Below are 24,437 nucleotides of genomic sequence, written 5' to 3'. Positions count from 1 at the left end.
CATTAGAGCAGTTCCTGTTAGGACTGCCATCAATACTGTTATCTTAGTCTTAGTTTCTATGATTATCTACACTTAACAAAATTGCTCTGCCTTAAAGTATTCTATAGTCAACACTTTTCCAAAATTCATATTAATCTCATTCTAACTAATTTGAATTAATATACTTAGAAAAATAATTTTTAAATGTTTGAAAAAAATATATAATGTGCTTAGAAGAATAAATGAATACATGAGAACAATTTATAAAATATGTGGTCAGGGTGCACTTTTCTATTTTGACAGAAAGCAATTTATTGTAAACGAGATGCTATACCTTGATTATAATTGTCAGTATTTAAAAATACTAATGAGCCTATGGAATTTATACATGTGAAAAAAAATAAAGCATCAATTTATTTTGATGAGAACTACCAGAGGCAAAGTCCTTCATCTATTGTTTAAAAAACGGAAACAAAACTCTGCCAGCAACAGAACCTAAAAGAAAAACAAACGGCCTGGACAGCCAACTTGCTCACCTTCTTATCCACACATCCCAACAGATCACTTACCGTTGGGATTGCAGTGGTGCAGCTGACCCTTCTGAGCCGTCTCTGCATCAAGTCATGCTCCATACCGTTCACTTCAGCCTTCAATCGCTCTAGCTCCTCTTTCTCAAGTTTCAATTGCTTTGCTAACCTCTCCATCCTTGCTCGCTGATGTAACAGCAAGGCTATAGCATTACAGATAAAGTCATTGCAGAGAATAACATTGAACAAGTGACCGGGAAATTTTTATATGCATTGCTAATTATAAAATACCCACAAGGAACCCTGTCATCCTACTTGAGTTGGCATTTATTCTCATGTCTTCCTAATGCTATTCTGCCTCCATATCTGCTTTAACTTAGCTCTTGTAACTGCTGCCAAAATGACATCATCTATACATCCCTCTTGTTCTGTAGTCCTTAGTTTCCCTAAGATTCTCTTTAACTATACCTGTGTGTGTTTTAAACAGGCTCAATACCAGGCATATTGAATTACAATCATAATCACTTCCCTTCTTATATACTGAAAGAATAGTAAATTCTCAGATATCTTGAAATAGACTTCTAACATACTCTATTCTTTATATTTAGTTAAGTCCACTATTAACTAATTCAACAGTGTTTTTCATTACTAATCCCACTTCTTATAAATGTATATTACTAATAAATATCATTATACCCTTCAGGCCATCTCTTTAGAAAAGATTCAAATTCTTTCACCTTGATGAACATTAGTCCACTCTCTATGAATCTCTTTTTCCCATTGTGTATTTTGTATTTTTGACAATATTGATTTCACTTGTCTATATTCTTCTCCCAATGAATGTTTTTCCTAAAATAAAGTCGTATTTTGTCACTATTATCATGTCTACGTTTTCATATTTTAAAACAAAGTCTATAGAGGACTCTGAAGCACTAACCCTATTCTTAATAGTAATGCTATTGCCCAACATTTAATAAATACTAAATGTTTAATTTAAACTATTTTATTTTGAATAGGAGATTGCTGCCTCACCACAAAGATTAAATTTCATAAAAGGGCAAAAATTACCTTGTGTATAGGCATAGTCATCTGATCCAGAACTAGAACTCCTCTGATATTTATGGCTTCCCTTTTCTCCCCCAGAGCCTGGTATCACTGAAATGGGCTGAATAGGTTCTGGGGCCGCAGAACGCTCTTCTTGGTCCACTAAATTTAAAAGATTTTCAGTCGTTGCTCGACCTACGGTAATTTTAAAAACTGTAGTTGGGTTTGGCATCACCCGAGGAGATGGTGATGGAGCGCATGAAGGTCCAGTTGGCTGTGTATATGTAATATACACAGGATTAACACTAAATGGAGGTTTTGGTTGACTGGATATCCCTCTTGAAGGAGAACTTGAAGGTGGCGTGGTGGCTGTGTACAGAGAGTGCTGATTCCGTGGAGACGGTTGATTACTGATAGGTGAAGGACTCCTATTAATTGCTGTCCCAGGTCTTTGAGAAGGTTCAACAGTAATTTCTATCTTCTTCATGGATCCTTTGGGTAAGCTAGATGTTGTGTATGGCAGATAGGCTACTGAATGGCTTCCCTGTTTCTGATAGTTAGGAGGTCCTTGTTGATACGGATGGGGTGGAGTAGTTGAAGGACTAGGCGGCATAAAGACATGGGAACTTGGGTGGCCCAACTGGGAAGGTTGCACTTGATGCTGTGGAGAGCTGAAGGGTGAAGGACATTGAGAAGGAGGTGGTGAATGGTAAGCAGCTTGAGGAATCTGCTGTTGTTTGGGAGAATACTGAGGAGGCTGATAGTTCTGTTGATGCGGATAAACAGGTAAAGGACGTTGGCTATAATGAGGCACTGGGCCCTGTGGTGAGGACTGCCATGGTGTACTCTGAGGAGTTTGTCTTCCTGGTGAACTCTGAGATGTCTGTCTAATGTAAATAGAACCAGGAGACCCATAGAGACTGCTTGGAATTTGTGGAAGAATTTGTAAAGCTCTTGGTACAGTCTGTCCAGAAGGTAGGTTTTGGGATACTGTAACAGTAATTGGATTTGTACTATACGGAGGTATGTGCATGTATGAAGGAGGTGGAGGCGGTGGTGGTGAAGGCCCTTGCATAGCAGATGGAGTCATTCCTGTTTGCATGGAAGATGGCTGTTGAGGTGGCTGTGAAGGAGGAGTAGCTGCACTTCTGTTCTGTTCATTCATAAAAAATGGATTGTAATTGGGAGTAGCAGCCACAACAGCTGGAGCTGAGTGTGGTTCCTGAACTAAGCATATCAGCTGTTTACCCGCTGCATGCTGTGGATCAATGTGTCCATCACTTGAGCTATGTACCAGTGTTCGACCACCATTAAGTTGAGCTCCATCTCCTGGGTGGTAGCTACTAGGAGAATGGATACCCAGGTTAATATGCAAAAGGCGATTTCTATTCATCCTGTTGTCATCTGGACTATGGTATTCCATATATAAGTATTTGCTACTCTCCTGTGAAAGGGCTCGGCAACAGGCTTCAAGATTGTTGTTATTCTAGGGAGAAAAATGGCAAAAGTAACATTGTCAAAATTAACAAATCCTAATAGTGGAAGTCAAGCTTTGACAGAGAGTTATGCAAATACGACTGTCATAGAATAAGTAGAGAACAGCATTTTAAGCACAAAAAGCTTCATGGTCATCTATCCTGAAAAGGAGATTCCAAACAATTCATATTATTTCACAGACATTTAGCTCACATGACTAGTACTAGCGCTACTGCTACTGCTACAGAAATGTAAAGTACCTACTAATGAACATTGTGACTCAACCCCAACTTTTCTGATTCCAAATCCAGGACTCATTTTATACTGTTGCATCTCAACAAATTAAAATGTTGGGCTAATCTTGGATTCACCACAATTGCTGTAATATACAAGTATAAGTAATATCCATCATTAATATTTAAACTGATAAACATGAAAATAACCATGCTTTAGTTTTCAAAAGGCCACAAAAGGTAAAACCACAATAGGAGAAAAAAATTATAATAAAATTCCTAAAGAGTCAAAACAATAAAAATTCTAAAGCAGCCTTCACTTTTCTTTTAAGCAAAGTTATAACTGTCTGTATCATTATGAAAAATTAAGCTAAACAAAGAAATCAGTAAAAGAACAAGTCCACTTTTTGAACTATGGTTCCATAACTTTACCAAAGCTATGGTAATTTAACACAAAACCAGGTCTTGACTGCCTTAATGAAATTCATTCACACTCCCAGAGTCTCAAAAGTTTTTACCCACTGAAAGGTAGCCTGGTAAACTTTCAAAATCATTTAAGGATTTGAATTTTTTGAGTTATATACACACACAAAGATGGTAATAGCAAACTGACATTTTAGATGTTCCAATCAACAGTAGTCAAACTAATAAAAGGTTCCCTCTTTTTTAAATTTTAGGATATTATAGGGTAGCTTTCCATTAAAATACAGAATTCGGAGCTATTTTATTAGCCTAAAACACTATTATTCATTGCCTTGGAAATAACCTATGAAAGTTTCTCAATCATTGTTACCTTCTCTGTAGTTCATAAATATACATAGATACGCACATACATACATACTACTATATATTTATTTTAGGGAAAAATACATTTTATATAACAACGAAACACTTCACTTCTCCTGAGAATCAAATAAGGTTAAACCTAAAACAGGAGATACAATGCCACAACCTGAGAGTGAGGAGAATGCTTAGGGTTCATTTACTCCAACTCAAGTCATTTACAGATGAGGAAAGAGATGCCTGGGAAGTTACATGGCTTGACAACAAGCACTTAACTAGTTAACTGGAAAGCCAGTTCTACATTCTTGGTCTTCTGACTCCCACTGCTCTTTCCATTATGACAGTAATTTCAAAGGAGAGGATGTTAGGCCAAAAGCACATTACTATACTGAAGCTTTAGGAAGTAGAAGAGATTCAGTCAAGCAAACCTTTGCAAAATGAATTCTCAGAAATTTAAACAATTGGCTTTATCAAAACTCAATAGATAACTTTTATCCTTTTCCTTACATAAAAGTCTTTGATACTAAAATTCAAATACTTCTAAAAATACTTTCCGAGCCACAGAAAAAAATGTAATTGTTGAAACTTAAGAAAAAAAATAATGAGAACTCAGTTTGGGCTTTTTCTTATCCTTCTTGAAAATCATGCTGATCAAGGGAGAGAAGCTAGATATTAAGCAAATTTGGAGCCAAAGGATTCAAACTGATTGCCAACTAGAAAATGCCACTGACAAATATCTGAAGAAAAAAATATAAAAAGTGAAAATAAAAGTATCTCCTTCCAGTTGTTTATAAACCTATAGATTAAGGGGAGAACAAAAACTAGAGTTTTATTTGAAACCTGAAGCAGTCATGGACACTTCGACATTTTTATTAACGATCCTGAAATTTCATGTTTTCTACACTGAATTAGGCAGCCTAACAAGTATCATCACAAAAAGGATCCAAATTCAAAATGATACAAAGCTGGATTTCTCAGCCTATTCAAGTGCACGTCTACAGTGACAAGCTGAATAAATTTTCTTATGAAAAAAAATTTAAAACCACAAATATAAGATATTTAAGTATAATCTTTACAGAAGTATTTTAAAAAGAATACCACCAGAATAGATTTAAATGTCATATTTGACCTGCTAAATGTCTTTAAAAGAATGGATAAATAATTTATCAAACAATAAATATGAAGAATAAAGAAATCAAAATTGTTTAGTTGGATAAAGAGGTCAGAATTTTTAAGAAGACATATGAATGAACACTCTTGAAAGGACTGAGGCAAATAAGCATCATACTCCTAAAAAGTGATCCTCAATTGAGGGATGATAGCCCAGAGAGGCTTTAAGGCCTGTGTATGAAAGGCAAACTAGTGAGTCTCATATTTTAATGCAAACAGAAACTTTCCAGAGCCAGCAGGTGGTAAGTCTCCATATCAATAAACTCTATTAATCCCAAAGGAACAAAAAAAGTAAAAGACTTAGGATAATGTAAGTTATCAACAGATGTTCACTGAGTTGAATTTAAAGTTCCATTCCTTCAGTTTACTAAGTGAGATGAAGACAATAAGCCATGAAAAAATACAGGTAATAAAGGGCTAAATAAAATTAAGTTTAAAAAAAAAAAAACAAGGTTAGAGCTAGGTGGGGCTCTAGGATAGGTGAGGAAAGTGCCTGCTAGGAAGTGGTTTTAACTAGAAGCCTCACTCATGCTTGGTTTCACATCAATGGGAAGTACCTTTGCTCTACCAGAGACCAAAATGGGGCTAAAATAAAGAACGTACATTCAGACTGGGAATGTGTGTTAGAAAAACCAAAAGCAAGTTACAGCACAAAAACCATAAGCCCAAAGGTCTAGACCTAGTAGAAGGGCTTGCAAATAAAGGAAGCACCTCTGTTACTACCACTGTTCGGTGAGTATCTATTTCTGATTAATCTCAACTGTATATAGACTTAGGTTATATCTTGAGCCACTCACACTGCAATAAGGTACAGTTTGCATATTATGCAGTAAGGGAGAATTTGAACTGATTGTGTGTGTGAGGAAGGCCAGTGGGCAGGATAGAAGTGCTGCTCCCAAAATCAACCAAATAGGGAAATGCTATAACCCCAAACATACTGAGATCCTGTGAAGGATGATACAAAACTCAACAGGGGGAGTGTTAGGCCTGTTTCTCTGCTGCCCCTTGAGTGGGAAGACATATTCTATCAGAGATGAAAGACTTATTTCAATAAAAAACAAGACTAAAGAATGTGATGAAACTAAAGAAAGTGGCCTTACACTTAAAATTAGATATTAGTAAGCATTTACCAACTAGAAAAACAGTAAGAAAAGGAGTGGACTCTCTACAAACTTTTAAAAATAAGCTCAGGGCCGGCCCCATGGCTTAGCGGTTAAGTGCACGTGCTCCGCTGCTGGCAGCCTGGGTTCGGATCCCGGGCACGCACCGACACACCGCTTCTCCGGCCATGCGGAGGCCGCGTCCCACATACAGCAACTAGAAGGCTGTGCAACTATGACATACAACTATCTACTGGGGCTTTGGGGGGAAAAATAAATAAATAAAGTTTAAAAAAAAAAAAAAAAGCTCAAACGAATATAGTCTAAGAAGTTATAATGATAAATTTGAGATTCAAAGTTCAATTCTAAGGACTTGGGAACTGATGACACAGCCCCAAAAATTTAAGGAGTGAAATGTGAGGAGAGGAGAATCTTTTTTTTTTTTTTTTTTTGCTACATGCCTCTACTCTTTTCTCGCAATCAGTGGTTCTCAATGGGGGAGATTTTGTCTCCCATGGGACACTTGACAACGTCTGGAGACATTTCTGGTTGTCATAACGAGAGGACACTATTGGCATCTAGTGGGTGGAGGGCAGGGATGCTGCTAAACATCCTATAATGCACAGGTGAGACTCGAACAACCAAGATTATCCAGCCCAAGATGTTGACAGTGCCAAGGTTGAGAAATCCTGCTCAAATGCCGCCCCCACCCCACAACATACACAAGGAAACTTAACTGAGCTCTAATCACAACACAAAGCCAGCTCTAATAAAGAAAACTGTAACTTAACATCACTATCATTGGTGGGCAATCTACCTGTAACATGCATTGAGACACCACACCCTCTGGAATCTCAGGGAAACGTTGTCGGAGGTCATGGAGAACCTGCATATCAAGCTGTGGACTGCTTTGCGCCATGCCAGAGCAAATGGTGGTCAAGTTTCTCTTAGGAAATGGATGCTAACCGGCCTTCCAATAGTAATGATCTTCCAACACTGCAGTCATTTTCTATTAAAAGAAATTAAAGTATGGTTAAATTTAATTACATATTTCACTTTATTCAAATAGAAACCATCAATATGTTAAAATGGAGAGAACTAAAATAAGTATACCTAATTCCAAAGTTGGAAAATTGACAAATTTAGCCAAAGACTTTTCTGATGTAATATAGCCAATCACTGGTATATAAAAAAAAAAAGCCAAAAAAAAATTTCCCAAAACTTCAGTTTCATTTTAATGTTTAAAGAAACAAAAGCAGCAGCTAGATTAAAAATACAGAGTATTATTCTTCCGCAACCATATTTTTCTAGGCTTGAGAAATCCTACTTGTGTATAATCACTCATGTTTTCCCAAAGGCTACCACATCCCTCTAAAGCAGAGTAATCCTTTTGCCATCTAAAATAATAAAATAAGGAAACAAGGACTTGATAATAATACCACAAAGCACACTTGTCCTGTATGCCTTATAATCTCCCTATACTTTGAAGCCAAAAGGTTTGAATTTGAAGTCTGAGTAAAGGAAACTCAATGTCTAAATGAAACAACGGGGCAAAGAAAAATGAAAATGGAGAATCCTCTGTTTTCAAAGATGATACTGGTAGCCCATTATCAGCCAGACCTGCCTAGCTAAGCTTTCACCTAGTTCTAGTACAACTGGCACAGGTGCTAAGATGGCAGGATTTGGGGGTAGTTTAAGCAGAGGTAACTGACTCCCAATCTCACTGGTACTCGTCGAATTGAGCACCCATGTAAGTAAGGCAACTACAGTCATGTGCTGTATAACGACGTTTCAGTCAACAACAGACCTCATATACAGACTGCGTATATAAGGCTGGTCCTGTAAGATTAGTACCATATAGCCTACGTGTGTAGTAGGCCATACCATCTAGGTTTGTGTAAGTACACTCTATGATGTTCGCACAACGACGAAATTGCTTAACGACGCATTTCTCAGAATGTATCCCCATTGTTAAGCCACACATGACTGTAGCGAAGTAATAACGAAATGATAAATCAACTGGCAGCATCAAGGGTCAATTACCCGATCCACTTTTTAATCTATATTTCCCATTTCTAAAAGGGGAAAAAACATACAGCGTATACCATACAATCTCATAATATTTCTGCTGTGTTCACTCACTAGATAGTCAAATATCTTTAAGAATGAGAAGTAAACACCTGCATATACATAGGATGCATGGAAACCATGATAATAAGATAACATGTCTAAACCACACACATAAGGGAGGATCATCCCACACCAAATCTTCTATTTCCTGCAAATAGGCCCCGAAACTTTAAATCATACCATTACTTGGGGCAATGTAGAGAACTAGAGAGAATATTCTAAAAATAAAAAATGTTTAAGGAAAATATTGAATTACTTCTGCTGGTTTATAATTAAGTAGATAATTAAAAAATAAAAACCATGTAATCTCAAACTTGACTTTCATTATAGGCAGGGAATTTCATGTGGCACGCAATCTACTGACTTCTACTGGGCATCTAGCTCTCTCTCTTCTTCCTTCCAAGCCAAGGCTGTCAAGAGTTATGTACACTCTGTGTCTACAAGGTGGCCACAAAGCCCCTATGTATAAGACTCTGTCTAACCACAGGTAAAAAGAGCTATTAGGGACTGCTTTAATGACTTCCAACCATCAGATGTCTAAGAAACATAAGGAAAAATTAAAATGTGGGAAAATACAGATAACTTTCAATTTGCACATATAAGGACTTTCCGCTCACCTTGTTATTCTCCCTGCAATTCATTCCTCAGTCTGCTCTAATCTGGCTCATATCACTGTTCCACTGAAATACTCTCTCCATCATCTATCTGCTGCTAAAACCAGAGAATATATCTTCTGGTCCCTATGCCCTTTGACCTCTGCAGCATCTGACACTACTGATCATTTCTTCATTTTTTCAGCCTCTGTGACATCACACTAGCCTCGTTTCTTCCCACCTCTCGTCACGTTACTGTTTCCCTGGTTTTTGTCCTAAGCTTCCTCCTCTTCTCATTCTACATCCTTTTGCCCAGTGATCACATCCACTACGCAAGTTTCAATAACATTTACAGGCTGATGATTCCCAAATTGGTATATTAAGCATCATGCTCTCTCCAAGACTCCAGACATATAGCCAACTGCCTACTACACAGCACCATCTGGATATGCCCAAAGATATTAGTCAATATGTCCAAAAAGGAACTCCTCACCACAACCCTTCCCCATATGCTCTCTGTTCTCTCCATGAATGTTACCACTATTCACTCAGTTAACAAAACTAGAATCCAGGGTGTGATCCTTGACTTCCCATTCTTGCACAACCAACTAAACAGAGTGTGAAAACAAGTAGGTCATGGTTCGCACCCTGGTGCTGCCATTTAGTAGTCTCTAGGAAAGATACTCAATCCTTATGCCTTTGAAGCTTCATCTATAAAACGGAAATAATAGTAGGGTTGTAGTAAAATTTAAATGGCAAACACTAATAAGTCAGAAAGCATTAGTTATTATTTACAGCATGTCTGAACATTCTCATCAACATATAGTAGCAACCTCCTGCTGCTCTTCCTGCTTATGGTCTTGCCTTCTTCCACATCACAGCTAAAGTATTTGTTTTCTAAGATGCAAATCTGATCACGTCCCCTTCAATCTCTGCATCCCAGCCAAATAGAACCATGTGTGATCCTGTGCATGGATGTCCTGTGCTGCCTCCTCTCAGGGCCCATGATCATCCATCTGCCTGAGGTACTTTTCTATCTTCCTCCTTCCCTCCTGTTTCTCCAAGCCACATTGATCCTGTACATGTCGGTATTGGTGGCACCTCCTCTGAGGAGACTTCCACTGACATCCCCTCTTAGTCCTGCTACCTGCCATGCCTCTCCCTCTACCTATGCTGGGCTAGAGGATCTTCCACTACGCTGCCAAAGCAGGCTGTGCTTATGCTCACAGGAGCACCAAACACACTATACTGAAGCCACTTATGTATCCAAAGGTCTCTCATATAAAACTGTAGCTCCATGTGGAATGTGCTGTTACGCCAGAGAGTGAGGAAGTACTCAAAAACTGATAGGAGAGTCAGAGGCTCCCACTGGCTAAATCTGTGACAATTTGAGCACCAAAATAATTAAAGACAGTAATGAATTATAGGCCTGTAGAAAAGAAAAGCCATGAGTCCATATCAATAATAAGTAGATAGTTAAATACACACATACATAAACGGAGAAGGGAGGGCTTTTGCTTACACTGGAATCCAACTGGTAACTGTGCAGAAAGTGCTGGAGCTGGAAAAATCATTTTGCAGCCATCACAGTACAGACTACTTCAAGCAAGAATCATCAATGGATGCTAAATCTAGGGCAAAATCTGGATGAAGAGTAGAATATATTAATGGTCTTAAAGTGTCTCCCCAAAGAATTGCTTATTAGTTGCAAGGGGGAAAAATTTAACTATACAGTGGATAAATCGAACAATATCTTGACTGGGTAATCCAAACATCACCAATGAGGGACAAATGGACAGCATACACCTCCCGATGTGATACCCTGAGAAGAATATATCACTATATAGTATTCTGGCCAGAAATGCATAACCCGAAACTACTCATGAGGAAACAGATAAACCCAAAATTAGAAATGTCCTATTAAAAAGAAAGCAGGGAATAAGGTGGTGAGAATGTCATCTTAAAATTGCCAATGTCATAAAAGGCAAAGGCTAGAAAAATATCACAGATTAAAGGAGACAGAGCCATATAACAACTAGATCCTATACTAAATGGAGAAAATACTATAAAAAAATTAATGGGTCAACTGACAAAATTGAAATGTGGACGGTAGATTAGGAAAAGTATTCTATCAATGTTAAATTTATTGAATTTACTAAGCTTACTGACTTGATAACTGTGCTGTGGTTATATATGAGAATATCTCTACTTTCAGGAATTAGACAATGAAGAAGCATTTAGAGGTAAAGGGCGTGACATATGCAACTTACTCGCAAATTGTTCAGGGAAAAATATATATGTACATGTGTGCATGTACACAAACACGCATGCACACACATGCACATAGAGAGAGGGAACAAATTATAAAGCAAATAGGGAAAAATGTTAACAACAGGTGAATCCGAGTAAAGGATATATACAGTGTTCTTTCTACTATTTTTATTCTTGTAACTTCTGTAAGTTTGGAATTATTTCCAAATAAAAAGTCAAAAAAAAACAAAAACCAAACAGAAAGCCTGTAATTCTATTCAGGGGCTATGCCTTGTTCACCACTGCATTTCCAGAGCCTGACCTAGTACCTGCTCAAATATTTGTTAAATGATGAAGAATCAATTTTACAATACTAAACCAATCTAGCTAGTAAGATTTAAAAATATATAGACGAACCTTGCCCCCTACCTCCTGCACACACCCTCAATAAAAATTTGGGAGGATCAGGGATCACCTACGTAGAGTGATTTGTGAATGCTTAGGACAGAAGAAAAACAGGTTTAGGCTATGGATAATGAGTATATTTTTCCAGTTTGCCCCTTTTAAAACATCCCAAATCTGAAATGCTAAGAGATTCTACCAGATTAACAATCTAGGCTTTAATTTAAAATGTAAATTATTTCAAAGTCCTTAATGTTAGTTTGACTTTTTTATCAAAGTTTGAATTATTCACCTTTTTGATCAAAGCAAACATTACCTGCCATTTTCACAGTAAGGTGATCTATAATTCGCACTAGCCACTGGAGTCCTAACTAAATGAGTAACCTTGCCAAGTCACTGAAGCTCTAAGGCAGCACTGTCCAGTAAAAACAACGCAAATTATTTAAATGTTCTAGTAGCCACATTAAGAAAGTAAAAAGAAATGGGTGAAACTAATTTTAATCTCTTATTTAACCCAATATATAAACAATACTGTTTACTGTTTTCACACGTAATCAATACAAAAATCATTGATAAGATATTTTACATATTTTTTTCAAATTAAGTCCTTGAAATCCAGTGCGTATTTTATAATTAGAGCACATCTCAATTCAGACTAGCCACATTTCAAGTACTCAGCAGCCAACTGTAGTTAGCTGTGGCTACCTTATTGGACAGCATAGCTCTAAGGCTTTAGGATTTTCATTTAAATGACAGGCTAAGACATACAACTCTTAGATTCTAATTCAATATCTCTTTTAAGGGTATACAACTGACTAAGACAGGGCCTAGCACAGACCAGGTATTTAACGAATATTTGTTAGGTGAAATGAAAAAAAAAATGGAATTCGTTGAATATTTAATGATAGGAATGGCCTTAGGTAATCAAATCTGCTTGTGTTTACAGAAATGATAACAGCTTTCCTACCAGGAATGATTCCTCAATATTTGAGGGGCTAACCACATTCAGAACACTTGATGACTATTTAATCATTGTCAATAAAGAGCTTCTGAAGCACCCAAAGGCTTAACTTGAGCTTTCCTAGTGGCTTCAAAGAACAGTTTTATTCATTTCTCAACCTTAATTTCAAGTCTTTAAAATATAAGGGCAATATAGTTGCCTTTTTATGAGGAAAAAGAAAAGGCGACAAGGGTCAACAAGAACAAAGAGGCTTCGGCTGTCAAGAGCTTGGGCTTCATATATCTCAGAGACCCTGGGAGCCGCTAGCTCTCAGACAGCTTTGTCAGCCATCAGAACCTCAAGTGCTACCCAGGCCAAAGTTACCATTAATTTTATCACTATTAGTGTCAGCTACCATTTACTAAACAACTATGCCCTGAAAGGTAGCTATTATTATCTCCATTTTACAAATAAGAAAAAAACCTCAGAGAATGGGCATATGGCAGAAACATGACTCAAATACAAGCCTGCCTTCTCCAAAATCTGTGTTATTTCCACTATGTCATTGGTAGGTATCAAGGACATTCCCAGTAGAGTGACGATGAGTGCCCTTCTCTGACTGGCTGGGAAAAAAAGACAGCAAACCCTCATCAGTTTATCATCCAAATAGGAGGTTACAGGTGTATGGGAGGTGGAGGGCTGAGGGGGAAGGAAAGAATCCTTGTAGAAATAAGCTGTTTTAGGACATACAAGAAGCAGAGCTAAAGGTAAGAAGTTGCCATTTTTTAAAAATGGTTACAAATACTTGCCTTTGAAAAAACATATTAAGAAGCATCTTTAAAATCGAAGCCAACAACTTACACACTCACAAGGATGGCTATCATCTGAAAAAATGATTAATAGTAGACCTACTTTTCACAAGTAGGAATCTAAACTGATAAAAATGTAATCTCCCTAAGGGATTATGTCTGTAATCTTAATAGTGGTTAGCACTCTGCCCTGTACAAACATTCACTCACATAAGCACTAACTGACATGGATAATCATTAAGTATTTCAAAATATATAACACTCTCAAATAAACTTAATAATTTCTTGATGATTATTAAAATGTTAAAATACTTCTTTTAAAAAAGCAATTTCCTTTCTGCTCACTGGGAGATTAAGCCAACAGATAGTTAACAAATAGAATATATTCCAGCCAATGAGATGGGCCTGTTTCCTTAAAAAACACTTGAAGTTTTACAGTAAAGTACTACACTATATTTTTGCATTTAACCCCATAGAATACAACTAAAATAGAACATTGTCATATAGGATACTATAGATTTGGATATGGTGCAGATCAAAATACAATCTATTCTAGTCCATATACATCAATGTATGCAACAACTAGGCAAGATACATATGGACTTTGTTTCTTAACAACTTTATAATAAAATGATGGGTGATGAGTTGACACCTTAAAACCAGGCAGAGGACTCCAGCAGTATCTGAACTGTACTGGCTAGGCTAGGATGTGACCAAACTCCTGGAACACCCTTGAAACACCTCCAGTAAAGTATAGATGGCCACAGCTGTGGAATGTGGAGCTATGTAGGCAGTAACCCTAGATCAAGAAAGCAGAAACATGGAAGGCATAAATTCCATGATCGTCACACAGTTCTGAAGCCACCTAAACCAGGAGACTGTAGGGCGGAGCCTTTACTGCCCGTCAGCTTTGTAGGGACTCTTTTAATTTCTGAAGGCCGGAAGGAGAAGGGGGTCCAGGATGGTATGCTTAGTGGTAGAATCACTCCGAGGCTTCCTCCAGTGATGCAGCTACCCACCTAATTCAGGACTGCCAGCACCACAAGGCACAGGGGGTTCTGTTCCTCAAAAAGCAAGTGCTGGGATTTCTCCCAACAGAATTCTTCCTCCCAGTCGGAGAGGAAGCCCCCCCTCCAGAGCTCTGCTCCAATGCCGCAATTCTCCACACTCTAGAAAATGACCTCAACACCAAGTGCTTTGTTTCCACAGCCTTTTCTGAGCTCAGCAAATGTGCAGGGCAGTGCTGTTGTGACCCTGACTGTTTACCTCTGCCAGAATTTTACCTCACTTCCTAAAATAATTATACCACAGGTTACAAACCAATGGTCTGTGGGCCGCATCCAGCTCACTGATCTGCTTGGTTTGGCTTTGGCAGTGTTAAAAATAAAAAAGTTGAGCCACACTTTAAAATAGGGAAATTTTACATAAAAATGTGGATATCTAGCCTTTCTCTGAAAAATCAGAAGATGTAGCAACAGTAGGCGACAACTGGCTGAAGCTGAGACGTTGCTCCCCTGTTTAGAAAGGACATGCTCTCCAGCTTGCCTAGTTCCTCCACTCCCTAGGATGTCCTAGACACTGAGGCCTGGCCTTGCTTCATTCATTGATATACTTGCTGGGTCTGTCACACCTGAAATGTGTTCGACAGAGAGGTTTAAAGATAATACTTTATCAGTCTAGTCTAACTGTGTCTCAACAGTATGTTATTGATGAGGTAATTTGGGGTGCAATAATTCTTCATCATGCAAACTTGTTTCATGTGTTGCAAGGTTCTTAGCATCCTGGCCTCTCCTATAAAATCCCCAGTAGCACCCCCAAGTGGCCCCTAGAGAAGCAACAGTATCTCGGGCTGACAACCACTACCAGCATGTTAAGTTTGGTGAGGTGAGCATTTCCCAGGTTTGAAGAAAAGTTAGCTTTGTCTTGAGAGGATTTTCAAGATTAAAAATAAACAAATCATTCATTTTTCTGATTGGTCTGGTCCAAGTAACAACTGTTGAACAAAAACATGTATACTTTATAAATCTTTGGAACTTTCATCCATCTTCTTGCTGCATTAGAGTTTCTAATTTTAGATAGTATTTGTTGAGCCATATCTATGTACCAGACACTGTGCTAAGTGCTTTATCTCATTTAATCTCTGTTATCATCCCATGGGAGACGTAATAATATCATCCACTTTTTACAAATGAGGAAATGTGAGGCTCAGAGAGGACAAATAATTTGTTGTGGTCACACAGTTAACAAGCAGCAAAGCTAGGATACGAACTTGAAGTCTATGCTTTATTCTCCTGTTCTGTTGGCTACATGATAAGACTTTGATGATATCACAAGTCTTAAAGACAGTGTCAAGTTTAAACCAAAACCTGCTTTTAAAACAGAACAGTTTTTGTACCAAGTTGTGAATTCTTCAAGGTAAACAGCAACAAGAAGTAGCTTACACAGGAGCATAACAAATGATCTTTTACTGACAGAGGTAAGGGTTCCAATTTCAGGATTTTTCATGTATACATGTAAAGGTGCTACCAAAATAACAACAGCGAGATAGGAATATGATAGTTATTATTTCCCCTAAATGAACTTTCCAAATAATTTCTAAAACTATCGTCCTATATGATCATTACAGTGGAAACCATTTTGAAATAGTCACATATTCACTGCATCTATCTCATATTGTTATATTCTCAAAAGAGATATACTATGGATCAAAATAATGTTCATATTAAAAGAATCATCAAAAGCATTTTCAAGTTAAATATAGCCCCCCAGAAACAAACAGAAACATATTCAAATTAAATTTAAGCTTAGCACCCCCCCCCAAGTGAATATCTGTTTGCCAGCTGTCACCTATACAGGACATATCATACATGCCACTCCCTGCCTTCCTCCACCAACCTCTCCAACGAAAATAAAAATAAAGGTACTTGAGATCTCCTCCCAACTCGGAGGTTGGTAACAAAGAGGTAAAATATTAAAAAATAAAGTTTAATAACCTTATATAGTGGTATATGAAAAAAGAAATGGGAAAGCCTTGATTCTTATTAGAAATATTTTGTTCAATTAAGAATACTGAATTGGTGGTTGGGAAAAAATGGTATCTAGGTTAGAGAAATCCAAGGTTTCCTTCATAAAGTGACTAAAAATATCTCTAGAACATTCTGGAAAAGTAAAACTATAGAGAAAGTAAAAAGACCAGTGGTTGTGGGGAGGAAGAGAGGGTTCATGGGTGAAGCATAGGAGATTCTTAGGGCGGTGAAATTATTCTGTACAATACTATAATGGTAGATATATGACATCAGACACTTGTCAAAACCCACAGAACTTTGTAACACCAAGAGTGAACCTTAAAGTATGCAAATTTTGAAAAATATTTTAGGAGGTCAGATGATCCCAGAAAGGAATGGAGACTGTATGACAGAATCTAACTGTATTATAAATGTATGAAACAATATCACTGTAGGCGATGAGGGAGGAAAATGCTGATCTAAATAACTTTGGAAACGAGTGGAGTCTATACGACTAAAAGCAAACGGAACTGTACATAAGCATTGTATTCTAGTAACAAACTACAGAAATGATCCCTGAAAGAATAGTCTATAAGCATTGTACTCTAGTTGATAAAATTGTATCCCATGGGGGTACAGGTTAACAATTCTGATATATATCTATACATGTATACTAGGATTGAACAACTAAGTAAATGAATGGTGAATGGTAGGAGCCAGGTTTCTCACTGTTGTAGTGGGAGGTTACAGACAAGCAAGGGGAGAAGGCTAGAATGATAATGGATTAGAGTTGGAGACATCAGTATGAACTCATGTTTAGTTTAACATCGATACAAACAGATATATAGAAATGGATACAGAGAAATATTTATAGATATGCATAAATGTACAGATAGTATATACACAGGATTTCAGCTAAGAGGGCCTAAAAGCAGCAACACCCCACTAGTCATGAGCACACCTAACACCCAGATCTTGATTTCCAATAGCATTCTCTAATAAAAGGAACCCGGGCTTTGTGGAGAAATTGCTGATTCTAGAACTGGGATAAGGGATATACAGGATGAGCCTGGACTACCTTGTAGTGCCAGAAAGTATGGATGTGCTCAAAAAAGAGCCCCATTACAACTGGGGCATGTCTAAGTGACACAGGAGCCAAAAGAAAGAGCTTCTAATGGCCAAAGCTGGAAACATTTTGAGCCAAAAAATAAAGTAGTATTGGATTACGACTCAAAGGATAAAATAAATATCCATGAGCCCATACTGATATAAATAAATAATTGAATGAATGAATAAATAAATAAATAAATAAATGCAGGAGAAGAGACAATCTCCCATGCAGAAGAATTCCCAATAATCTATGTATTAACACCCTTCAGGAGATGGAGCATAACTTCCCACTCCTTAAGTGTAGACTACACATAATGACTTTTTTCCAAACAGCACAGTACAAAAAGAGGTTTAAAAAAAAAAAAAAAAGTAAATTTACAGTGGAGAAACCTGACAAGCACCTTCAGAGCCAGGTGACCAAAGTTAACATTAACAGTGATAAATCATGTTGATGGTAAGTACTCTTGATATGATGTGATGAGAATGTGAGAACGGCACTTTACCTGTGGTCATCCTCCCAAAAACCCATAACCCCAGTCTAACCACGAGAAGAACATTCGACAAATCCCAACTGAGGGACATTCTACAAAATACCTGATCAGTTCTCCTCAAAACTGACAAGGTCATCAACCCAAGGAAAGTCTGAGAAACTGTCACAGCCAAGAGGAGCCTAAGGAGACATGACGACTAAACATAATATGGTATCCTGGTGGGATCCTGAAACAGAAAAAATAGATTAGGTAAAAACTAAGGAAATCTGAATAAAGCATAGACTTTAGTTAATAACAATGTTTTAATACTGGTTAATTAATTGTAACAAATGTACTATGCTAATGAAAACTGTTAATAATAGAGGAAACTGGGTGTAGGATACATGGGAACTCTGTATTATCTTCTCAATTTTTCTGTAAAAATTAAAACTGTTCTAAAAAAATAAAGTCTATTTAAAAGCTTTTTTTAAATTACCTCAAGATGGTTTATGAGCCCTGGCACAGGAGTCTTACACACATCTCCAGCTCTGAAAGCACCTTCTTTTCAGTAATCTGGAAAACTGACAAAATGAGGAGATAGTCATCCTTTTGTTAACTTCCCAACTCAATATGGAAAAATGACAAAAACTCATAGACTTCTGGTGCCTTAAAGTAATAACAGAAGACAGGATGCTAGACCATACTTTTAGGGCAGGTAGTTCTTTCCCAAGTATCATCATAAGCTGAATTTTCTTCTTTTCCTTTAGGTCACAAATATCTTCTACAGTAATTAAACTCTACATTATCCCACAGAAGAGAGCAGTTCAAAAAGACAAAAAGATAGTCCATCGCTTTTTTTCTTAAGGCTTTTGTAGCACACCTGGTTGTGACTTACCATCCTGAGCCCCCCGTTCTATTTAGAAAAGAAAAGATGAAGCCTGGTCCTATCAAGCATCTATAAAATTTTCAACTGCATAGCCAAAATAGTATATAACTTTTTAAAAAATATTATATAACCCATTTCTGTTCCATGAAAAGCAATTTATATCTAGAATAGTAACCTTAATAGCTTATTTTGACAGACAAGCATTCTCTCTCCACATCATTTAGAAATTATCTTCATTCTGAATAAACCTAGTAATTCAAGGTTAACTTTATCATTTTAGGGCAAATACTGGCTTATATCAAAAGCCATCGTGCGTATAACTTTCTAATTAATCTCCTGACTCAACCTCCTTTTATAACCACAGTAGAGCTAAAATGACATAACCTGTTTATCTACTGTATATTTTCAGTGCTTTACCATACTTTCTATTTTTTAATTTCTGTTACTTTATCTTAAACATTATCCAAAAAATAAACTTCAACTATGAATAAGCAGTACTGTGCACCTACAGGAATGCTGTTTTCTACCGTGCATAATAGCTTTTTCTAATCTCTGATATGACAACGCAAACTCTAGCCCACATTCATGTTAACCTTCTCCTATCAACTTGAATCAACACAACTTTCTTCCCTTCCTAAATGTCTACAGAAGTCACTGTGTGTTATTACTACTTTCAGCACTTGAAATAATGTTTATTAACTTTTTATTCTCCTCTAGGCTTTATCACCATAAATCTTGAGAATGAAAGCCAAACATGCTCTTTGAGCTATAGTGCCTTGTGCACACTAAATACTTAGTATAAATGACAAAATATAGGACTTTAAAATAACTGGAAATCTAACTTGCTCTGGTTGAGGTGTTCCAAGGTCTTTGTTCAGGTCAACTCTTAAATGACATTATTTAAAAAGAAAGACAGGACAACCTACTGGTAACATATGCCAGAGGCAGACCATCTCCACATTTTATTACTTAAGGAGATTACTTAGAACAGAGTTTTTCAAATGGTGGACTGTGACCTATTAGTGAATTGTATAATAAATTTACTGGGTGATAACAAGTATTTAAGAAAAAAAAAAAGAAACAAATATAATAGAAAATATCAGAGTGCTTTACACATAGTATGGTAAATATTGTTTCAAAAAACTTGTTTGAGGTGTTTACCTACTAGATCATGATTAAAATGTATTTCTTACTGTGGGTTGCTTTGAGAAATAGTGACAGAATATGGTGAGGTGTTCTAGGTTACATAAGAAAAATATTCGCTACCTTTCCTTTTTTACTTTTATCTGAATAGATGGCAGCTTTCTAATTAACAAAATGAAGTTATGTGAGAAATGTCTGGATATGAAAGCTGAAACAACTTAATTCTTTATGTTATGAATTTTTGTGTGACTTTATTTTCCTCAAATGCAGCCTTGATGTGTTTTTTGTAGCTCTCACATAGTATTGGAGGCTCCTGCCTTCTAAAAGATTAAAAAAATGAGTAACCAGTCTCATTAACCCAGAAATTCAAAATCACAAACTGTGGGAATTTCCTACTGGAAGAGTTGGAAAGATTAACAAAAATGCCATTCATAACCATTTATTTAACAATGTCTAACCTGATAATACTCCTGAATTCACTGTTCATTCATTTAATAAAATACGAGCATTTAGCTTGGAGATACAGGAGGCCCATGCCCTTGAAGCGAGAGAAACACACTGATAGTTATAATAGAGTGGGATTAAGTCCTAAATTGTAAGAAAAAGAAATAAGTTAGGACAAGGAAAAAGAGCACCAAGGAAAGCTTCATGGAAGAGAGAACATTTAAGCTGGGTTGCAAAGAACAGGATTTTTAAAAATAAAAACAATAGAATTATAAAGCTAGAAGGAACCCTACACATTATCTAATCCAGTCATTCTCAACTGAGGGCAATTTTGCCCCACAAGGCAAATTTGGCAATGTTTGGAAACATTTTTGATTGTCATACTGGGGAGAGGTGCTATTGGCACTTGGTAGACAAAGACCAGGGATACTACTAAACATCCTACAGTACACAGGACAGCCCCTGACAACAACTATCCAGCCCAAAATGTCAACAGTGCCAAAGCTGAGAAACCCTGAACCCAACGTCAGTACAATCCCCTTGTTTTACACAAGATAACTGAAGGCTAGACGGATTTAAAAACTTGCTAAAAAGCTAAGATTATAAAACAGGCCTCAGAACATCTTGTCCACTGTTTAATTCACAACACACACCCACATATGTTATTATACTACGAAACAGATGTTAAAAAGAGTGGGAACATTTTTATAAGGTGGAAAAACAAACTATCTAGAAATCAAAGCTGATATCGTTATATAGTCTTTCTTGATATAAATCTACCAATGGCTCAAAGCAAGAATTATACTACAATATCATTTTAAAAATTATATCATTTGTTCATTAATACTAGATTTATCATCTATACAACTGAGTTATTGAATATAGATCTGAGAGTAAGAAAAATTACAATAAATACTAGAAAGTTGGAAGTTCAGCATACGCACACACACCCAGTTACTCCTTGGCGCAGGTCTTTCAAGCTCCACCAGCTTTAGGCACTGAGTGTCTGGGACCTGGATGGGATTAGCCCCTTTCATTCCAAATCAACTGCTAAATGACCATTCCATTTGCTGGTGAGGTTTCTAGTAGCAAATAAATTGTAGAAAGAACTTGCTTAGGGTCCTGATTTAGGGCCTAAATCTAAACATGAAATCACCTGGACATCTTTTATTTTCTCATCCTTGCTCTTAAATGCACAAAAGGGATGGGGATGAGGGGGTGGGGTAAACAAACATGTTAACAGCAATACAGATTAGTTTTCAAAAAGTATTTTGCTCTAATATGACTACAAAAATACACAGACACAGATATATACTCCTTACCTCTAATTTTTCAATTGGTGAAACTTCAACTAGGATACCTTGTCCAGTTTGACACGCAACAATTCACCATGAAAAACTTGAAGAAAAGCTAAAGACACTGTCCTAAAAAAATGAAAGACCAAAGAGGTAAGATTCAAACTGAAAGGTTTCAAGAAGACAGCGTGACCAAGTGATATAGTATACGAATAAAAGGTCATGAAAAAGAAAGCCATGTGTACACCTATACTAACTGAAATGTTAGTGAATGAAGTTTATGTTCGATAGATACTACAAGAAAGTTCACCTGACTGCCTGAGTCACCTTGCTCCCCTTTCCGGTCAGTGACTTCTTCTTCTTCTTCTTTTTTTTTTATAATTTTATTTATTTATTTTTTTTTTCCCCCAAAGCCCCAGTAGATAGTTGTACGTCATAGTTGCACATCCTTCTAGTTGCTGTATGTGGGACGCGGCCTCAGCATGGCCGGAGAAGTGGTACGTCGGTGCACGCCCGGGATCCGAACCTGGGCCACCAGCAGCGGAGCGCAAGCAGTTAACCGCTAAGCCACCGGGCCGGCCCCCCGTCAGTCACTTCTAGTGCCTAAGGCACAGCTGGCAAAGCAGAGGGGACGGCCAAAGCTTTTCTGAGATTTTGGCTTGAGAGAAAGCTAGCAAGAGGAATTTTAGTTGCATCCCTGGCAAACCATCAGAGGTCCCTGCAGCTCCCTATAATATACTAGTCATTAAATTTTAATAAGTTTGATTACAAAACTGTCCTAAGGCCCTTTAAGGGCCAGAGGTCTTTAAATTTAAACAACTCCATACTGAGTCTGATTTATTCTCTGGTAGAGTAGAGGAACTTTTAAAACTTACACACCCCAAGTGAGCACCACAGCCTCACTGCAAGGCCCAACAGCAAAGAGGGTGCACGGTTTTTTTCTTTGTCACCTCACTACACCTCAATAGAATCGGAACTGCTCACTCAGGACTGGGAGGCCCTCCATAACCCAAGCTATGAAATCATTCATCTACCATTTAAGAATAACTTTAACTTCCTCAAGAAGGAACAAAAGTACTTATCATAAGCCTTAGTGAATTAATAGAGTCTTAGCTAAAGAAGAAAGCAGAGTCTTCAGTTCCTCAAGAACTGACTAGATATTTCAGGTTAACCAAACAGCCCTAATGAATGAGGAAAAAGTTCTTCCATAGAGAAAAATTTCAGCTAATAATGGCAGAACTGACCAAATTAGAACAATCACAATTTTGCAACTTTTAATTGAACAGCTAATCCATGCAATGGTAATCAATGGATGGTAAAAGCATTAGGTGAAAAGTGGACCTTTATGAAGGGAGCAGGCTGTCACCCTCTGATGAATCAAACAAACCGACTATAAAAAAAATTTCTTTTAGGGGCTGGCCCCATGGCGGAGCGGTTAAGTGTGTGGGCTCTGCTGCTGGCGGCCCGCGTTCAGATCCCGGGTGCACACCGACGCACCGCTTGTCAGGCCATGCTGTGGCGGCGTCCCATATAAAGTGGAGGAAGATGGGCACAGATGTTAGCCCAGGGCCAGTCTTCCTCAGCAAAATGAGGAGGATTGGCATGGATGTTAGCTCAGGGCTGATCTTCCTCACAAAAAAAAAAAAACAAATTTTTTTTAGACAACTGGAAAAACTTGAACATGGACTAAGTATCATATATGCTATCAAGGAATCATTATGAAGTGTGTTGTATATAACACTGCATTGCAGTTATGTAAGAAAATGTGTTGTTTTAGAGACATTATTTAGAGATTAAATAATGTCTTGGATATGCTATAAATTCTCAACAAAAAAAGGGGTGGTGGAAGATGAAACAAGCATGGTGAAATGTTGACGACTGCAGTATCAGAGGCTCACTGAACTTTTTATTTGTATACATTTGGAAACGTTCATGAATAAATGTTAAAAATAAAAACAATCAACTAGGGGTCACTCTAGAGTCCTTTAAGGAGAAAAAAGCAATGTATTCAAAATCATACTTAAAAGCTGATGATTTTCATTATTTTGTACAAAGACTGCAGAAAAAGAAGCTAGAAATATAAAACTACTAGGAGGGTTCTTAAAGTAGTCCAGAGATAAAATCCTTAAAAAGGCAAAATCATTATATTTCAATATTAATTTAATATTATTATTATTATATTAATTAATAACTATAAATGTCAACATATTTTGTAATTAATTATATTAATAATAAATATAAATTTAAATATTTATTGAAAATATTACATGCAAGGCCCTGCAATAAGTGATAAAGCAAAAGTGTTAATGGACTAAAGCCTCCAATCAAAAGACACCGAGTGGCCAAATAGATTAAAAAAAAAGACCCATCTATATGCTGCCTGGAAGAGACTCACCTCAAAAGTAAGGACTCACACAGACTGAAAAGAGAAAAGATGGAAAAAGATATTCTATGCAAATGGAAATGAAAGAAAGCTGGTGTAGCTATACTCATATCAGACAAAACAGACTTTAAAACAAAGACTGTAGTAAAGGACAAAGAAGGGCATTACATAATGATAAAAGAGTCAATCCAGCAAGAAGACATAACATTTATAAATATATACTCACCCAACATAGGAGCACCAAAATATATAAAGTAAATATTAA

At 37.1% G+C, this 24,437-nt stretch overlaps 1 protein-coding gene and 1 pseudogene across 7 annotated transcripts in view; both read right to left on the bottom strand.

Annotated features, from left to right (window-relative positions):
- The window catches only part of TAB3 (TGF-beta activated kinase 1 (MAP3K7) binding protein 3), a 64,834-nt gene that overhangs the window by 24,629 nt on the left and 15,768 nt on the right, over positions 1-24,437 (bottom strand). For 4 of the 7 annotated variants that reach the window (XM_087427284.1, XM_087427289.1, XM_014791074.2 and 1 more), the window contains 7 exons: positions 21,817-21,918; positions 18,518-18,602; positions 18,146-18,268; positions 10,558-10,678; positions 7,130-7,321; positions 1,575-3,036; positions 549-709 (listed from right to left, as the gene is read on the bottom strand). In XM_087427284.1, the coding sequence (XP_087283410.1) occupies positions 549-709; positions 1,575-3,036; positions 7,130-7,231 (1,725 nt within the window). In that variant the 5' untranslated portion in view covers positions 7,232-7,321; positions 10,558-10,678; positions 18,146-18,268; positions 18,518-18,602; positions 21,817-21,918. The remainder of the gene's footprint in view (positions 1-548; positions 710-1,574; positions 3,037-7,129; positions 7,322-10,557; positions 10,679-18,145; positions 18,269-18,517; positions 18,603-21,816; positions 21,919-24,437) is intronic. The other 3 variants (XM_087427287.1, XM_087427288.1, XM_087427286.1) reach the window with 2 other exon arrangements.
- Positions 16,955-17,033, bottom strand: LOC147911964 (small nucleolar RNA U3; annotated as a pseudogene).

This window comes from Ceratotherium simum, chromosome X (genome assembly GCF_057802395.1).
Source record: "Ceratotherium simum simum isolate JZ-2026a chromosome X, ASM5780239v1, whole genome shotgun sequence".
NCBI lineage: Eukaryota > Metazoa > Chordata > Mammalia > Perissodactyla > Rhinocerotidae > Ceratotherium > Ceratotherium simum.
Note: the sequence above shows the minus strand (reverse complement) of the source record. Positions and strands in the feature narration are given on the sequence as shown.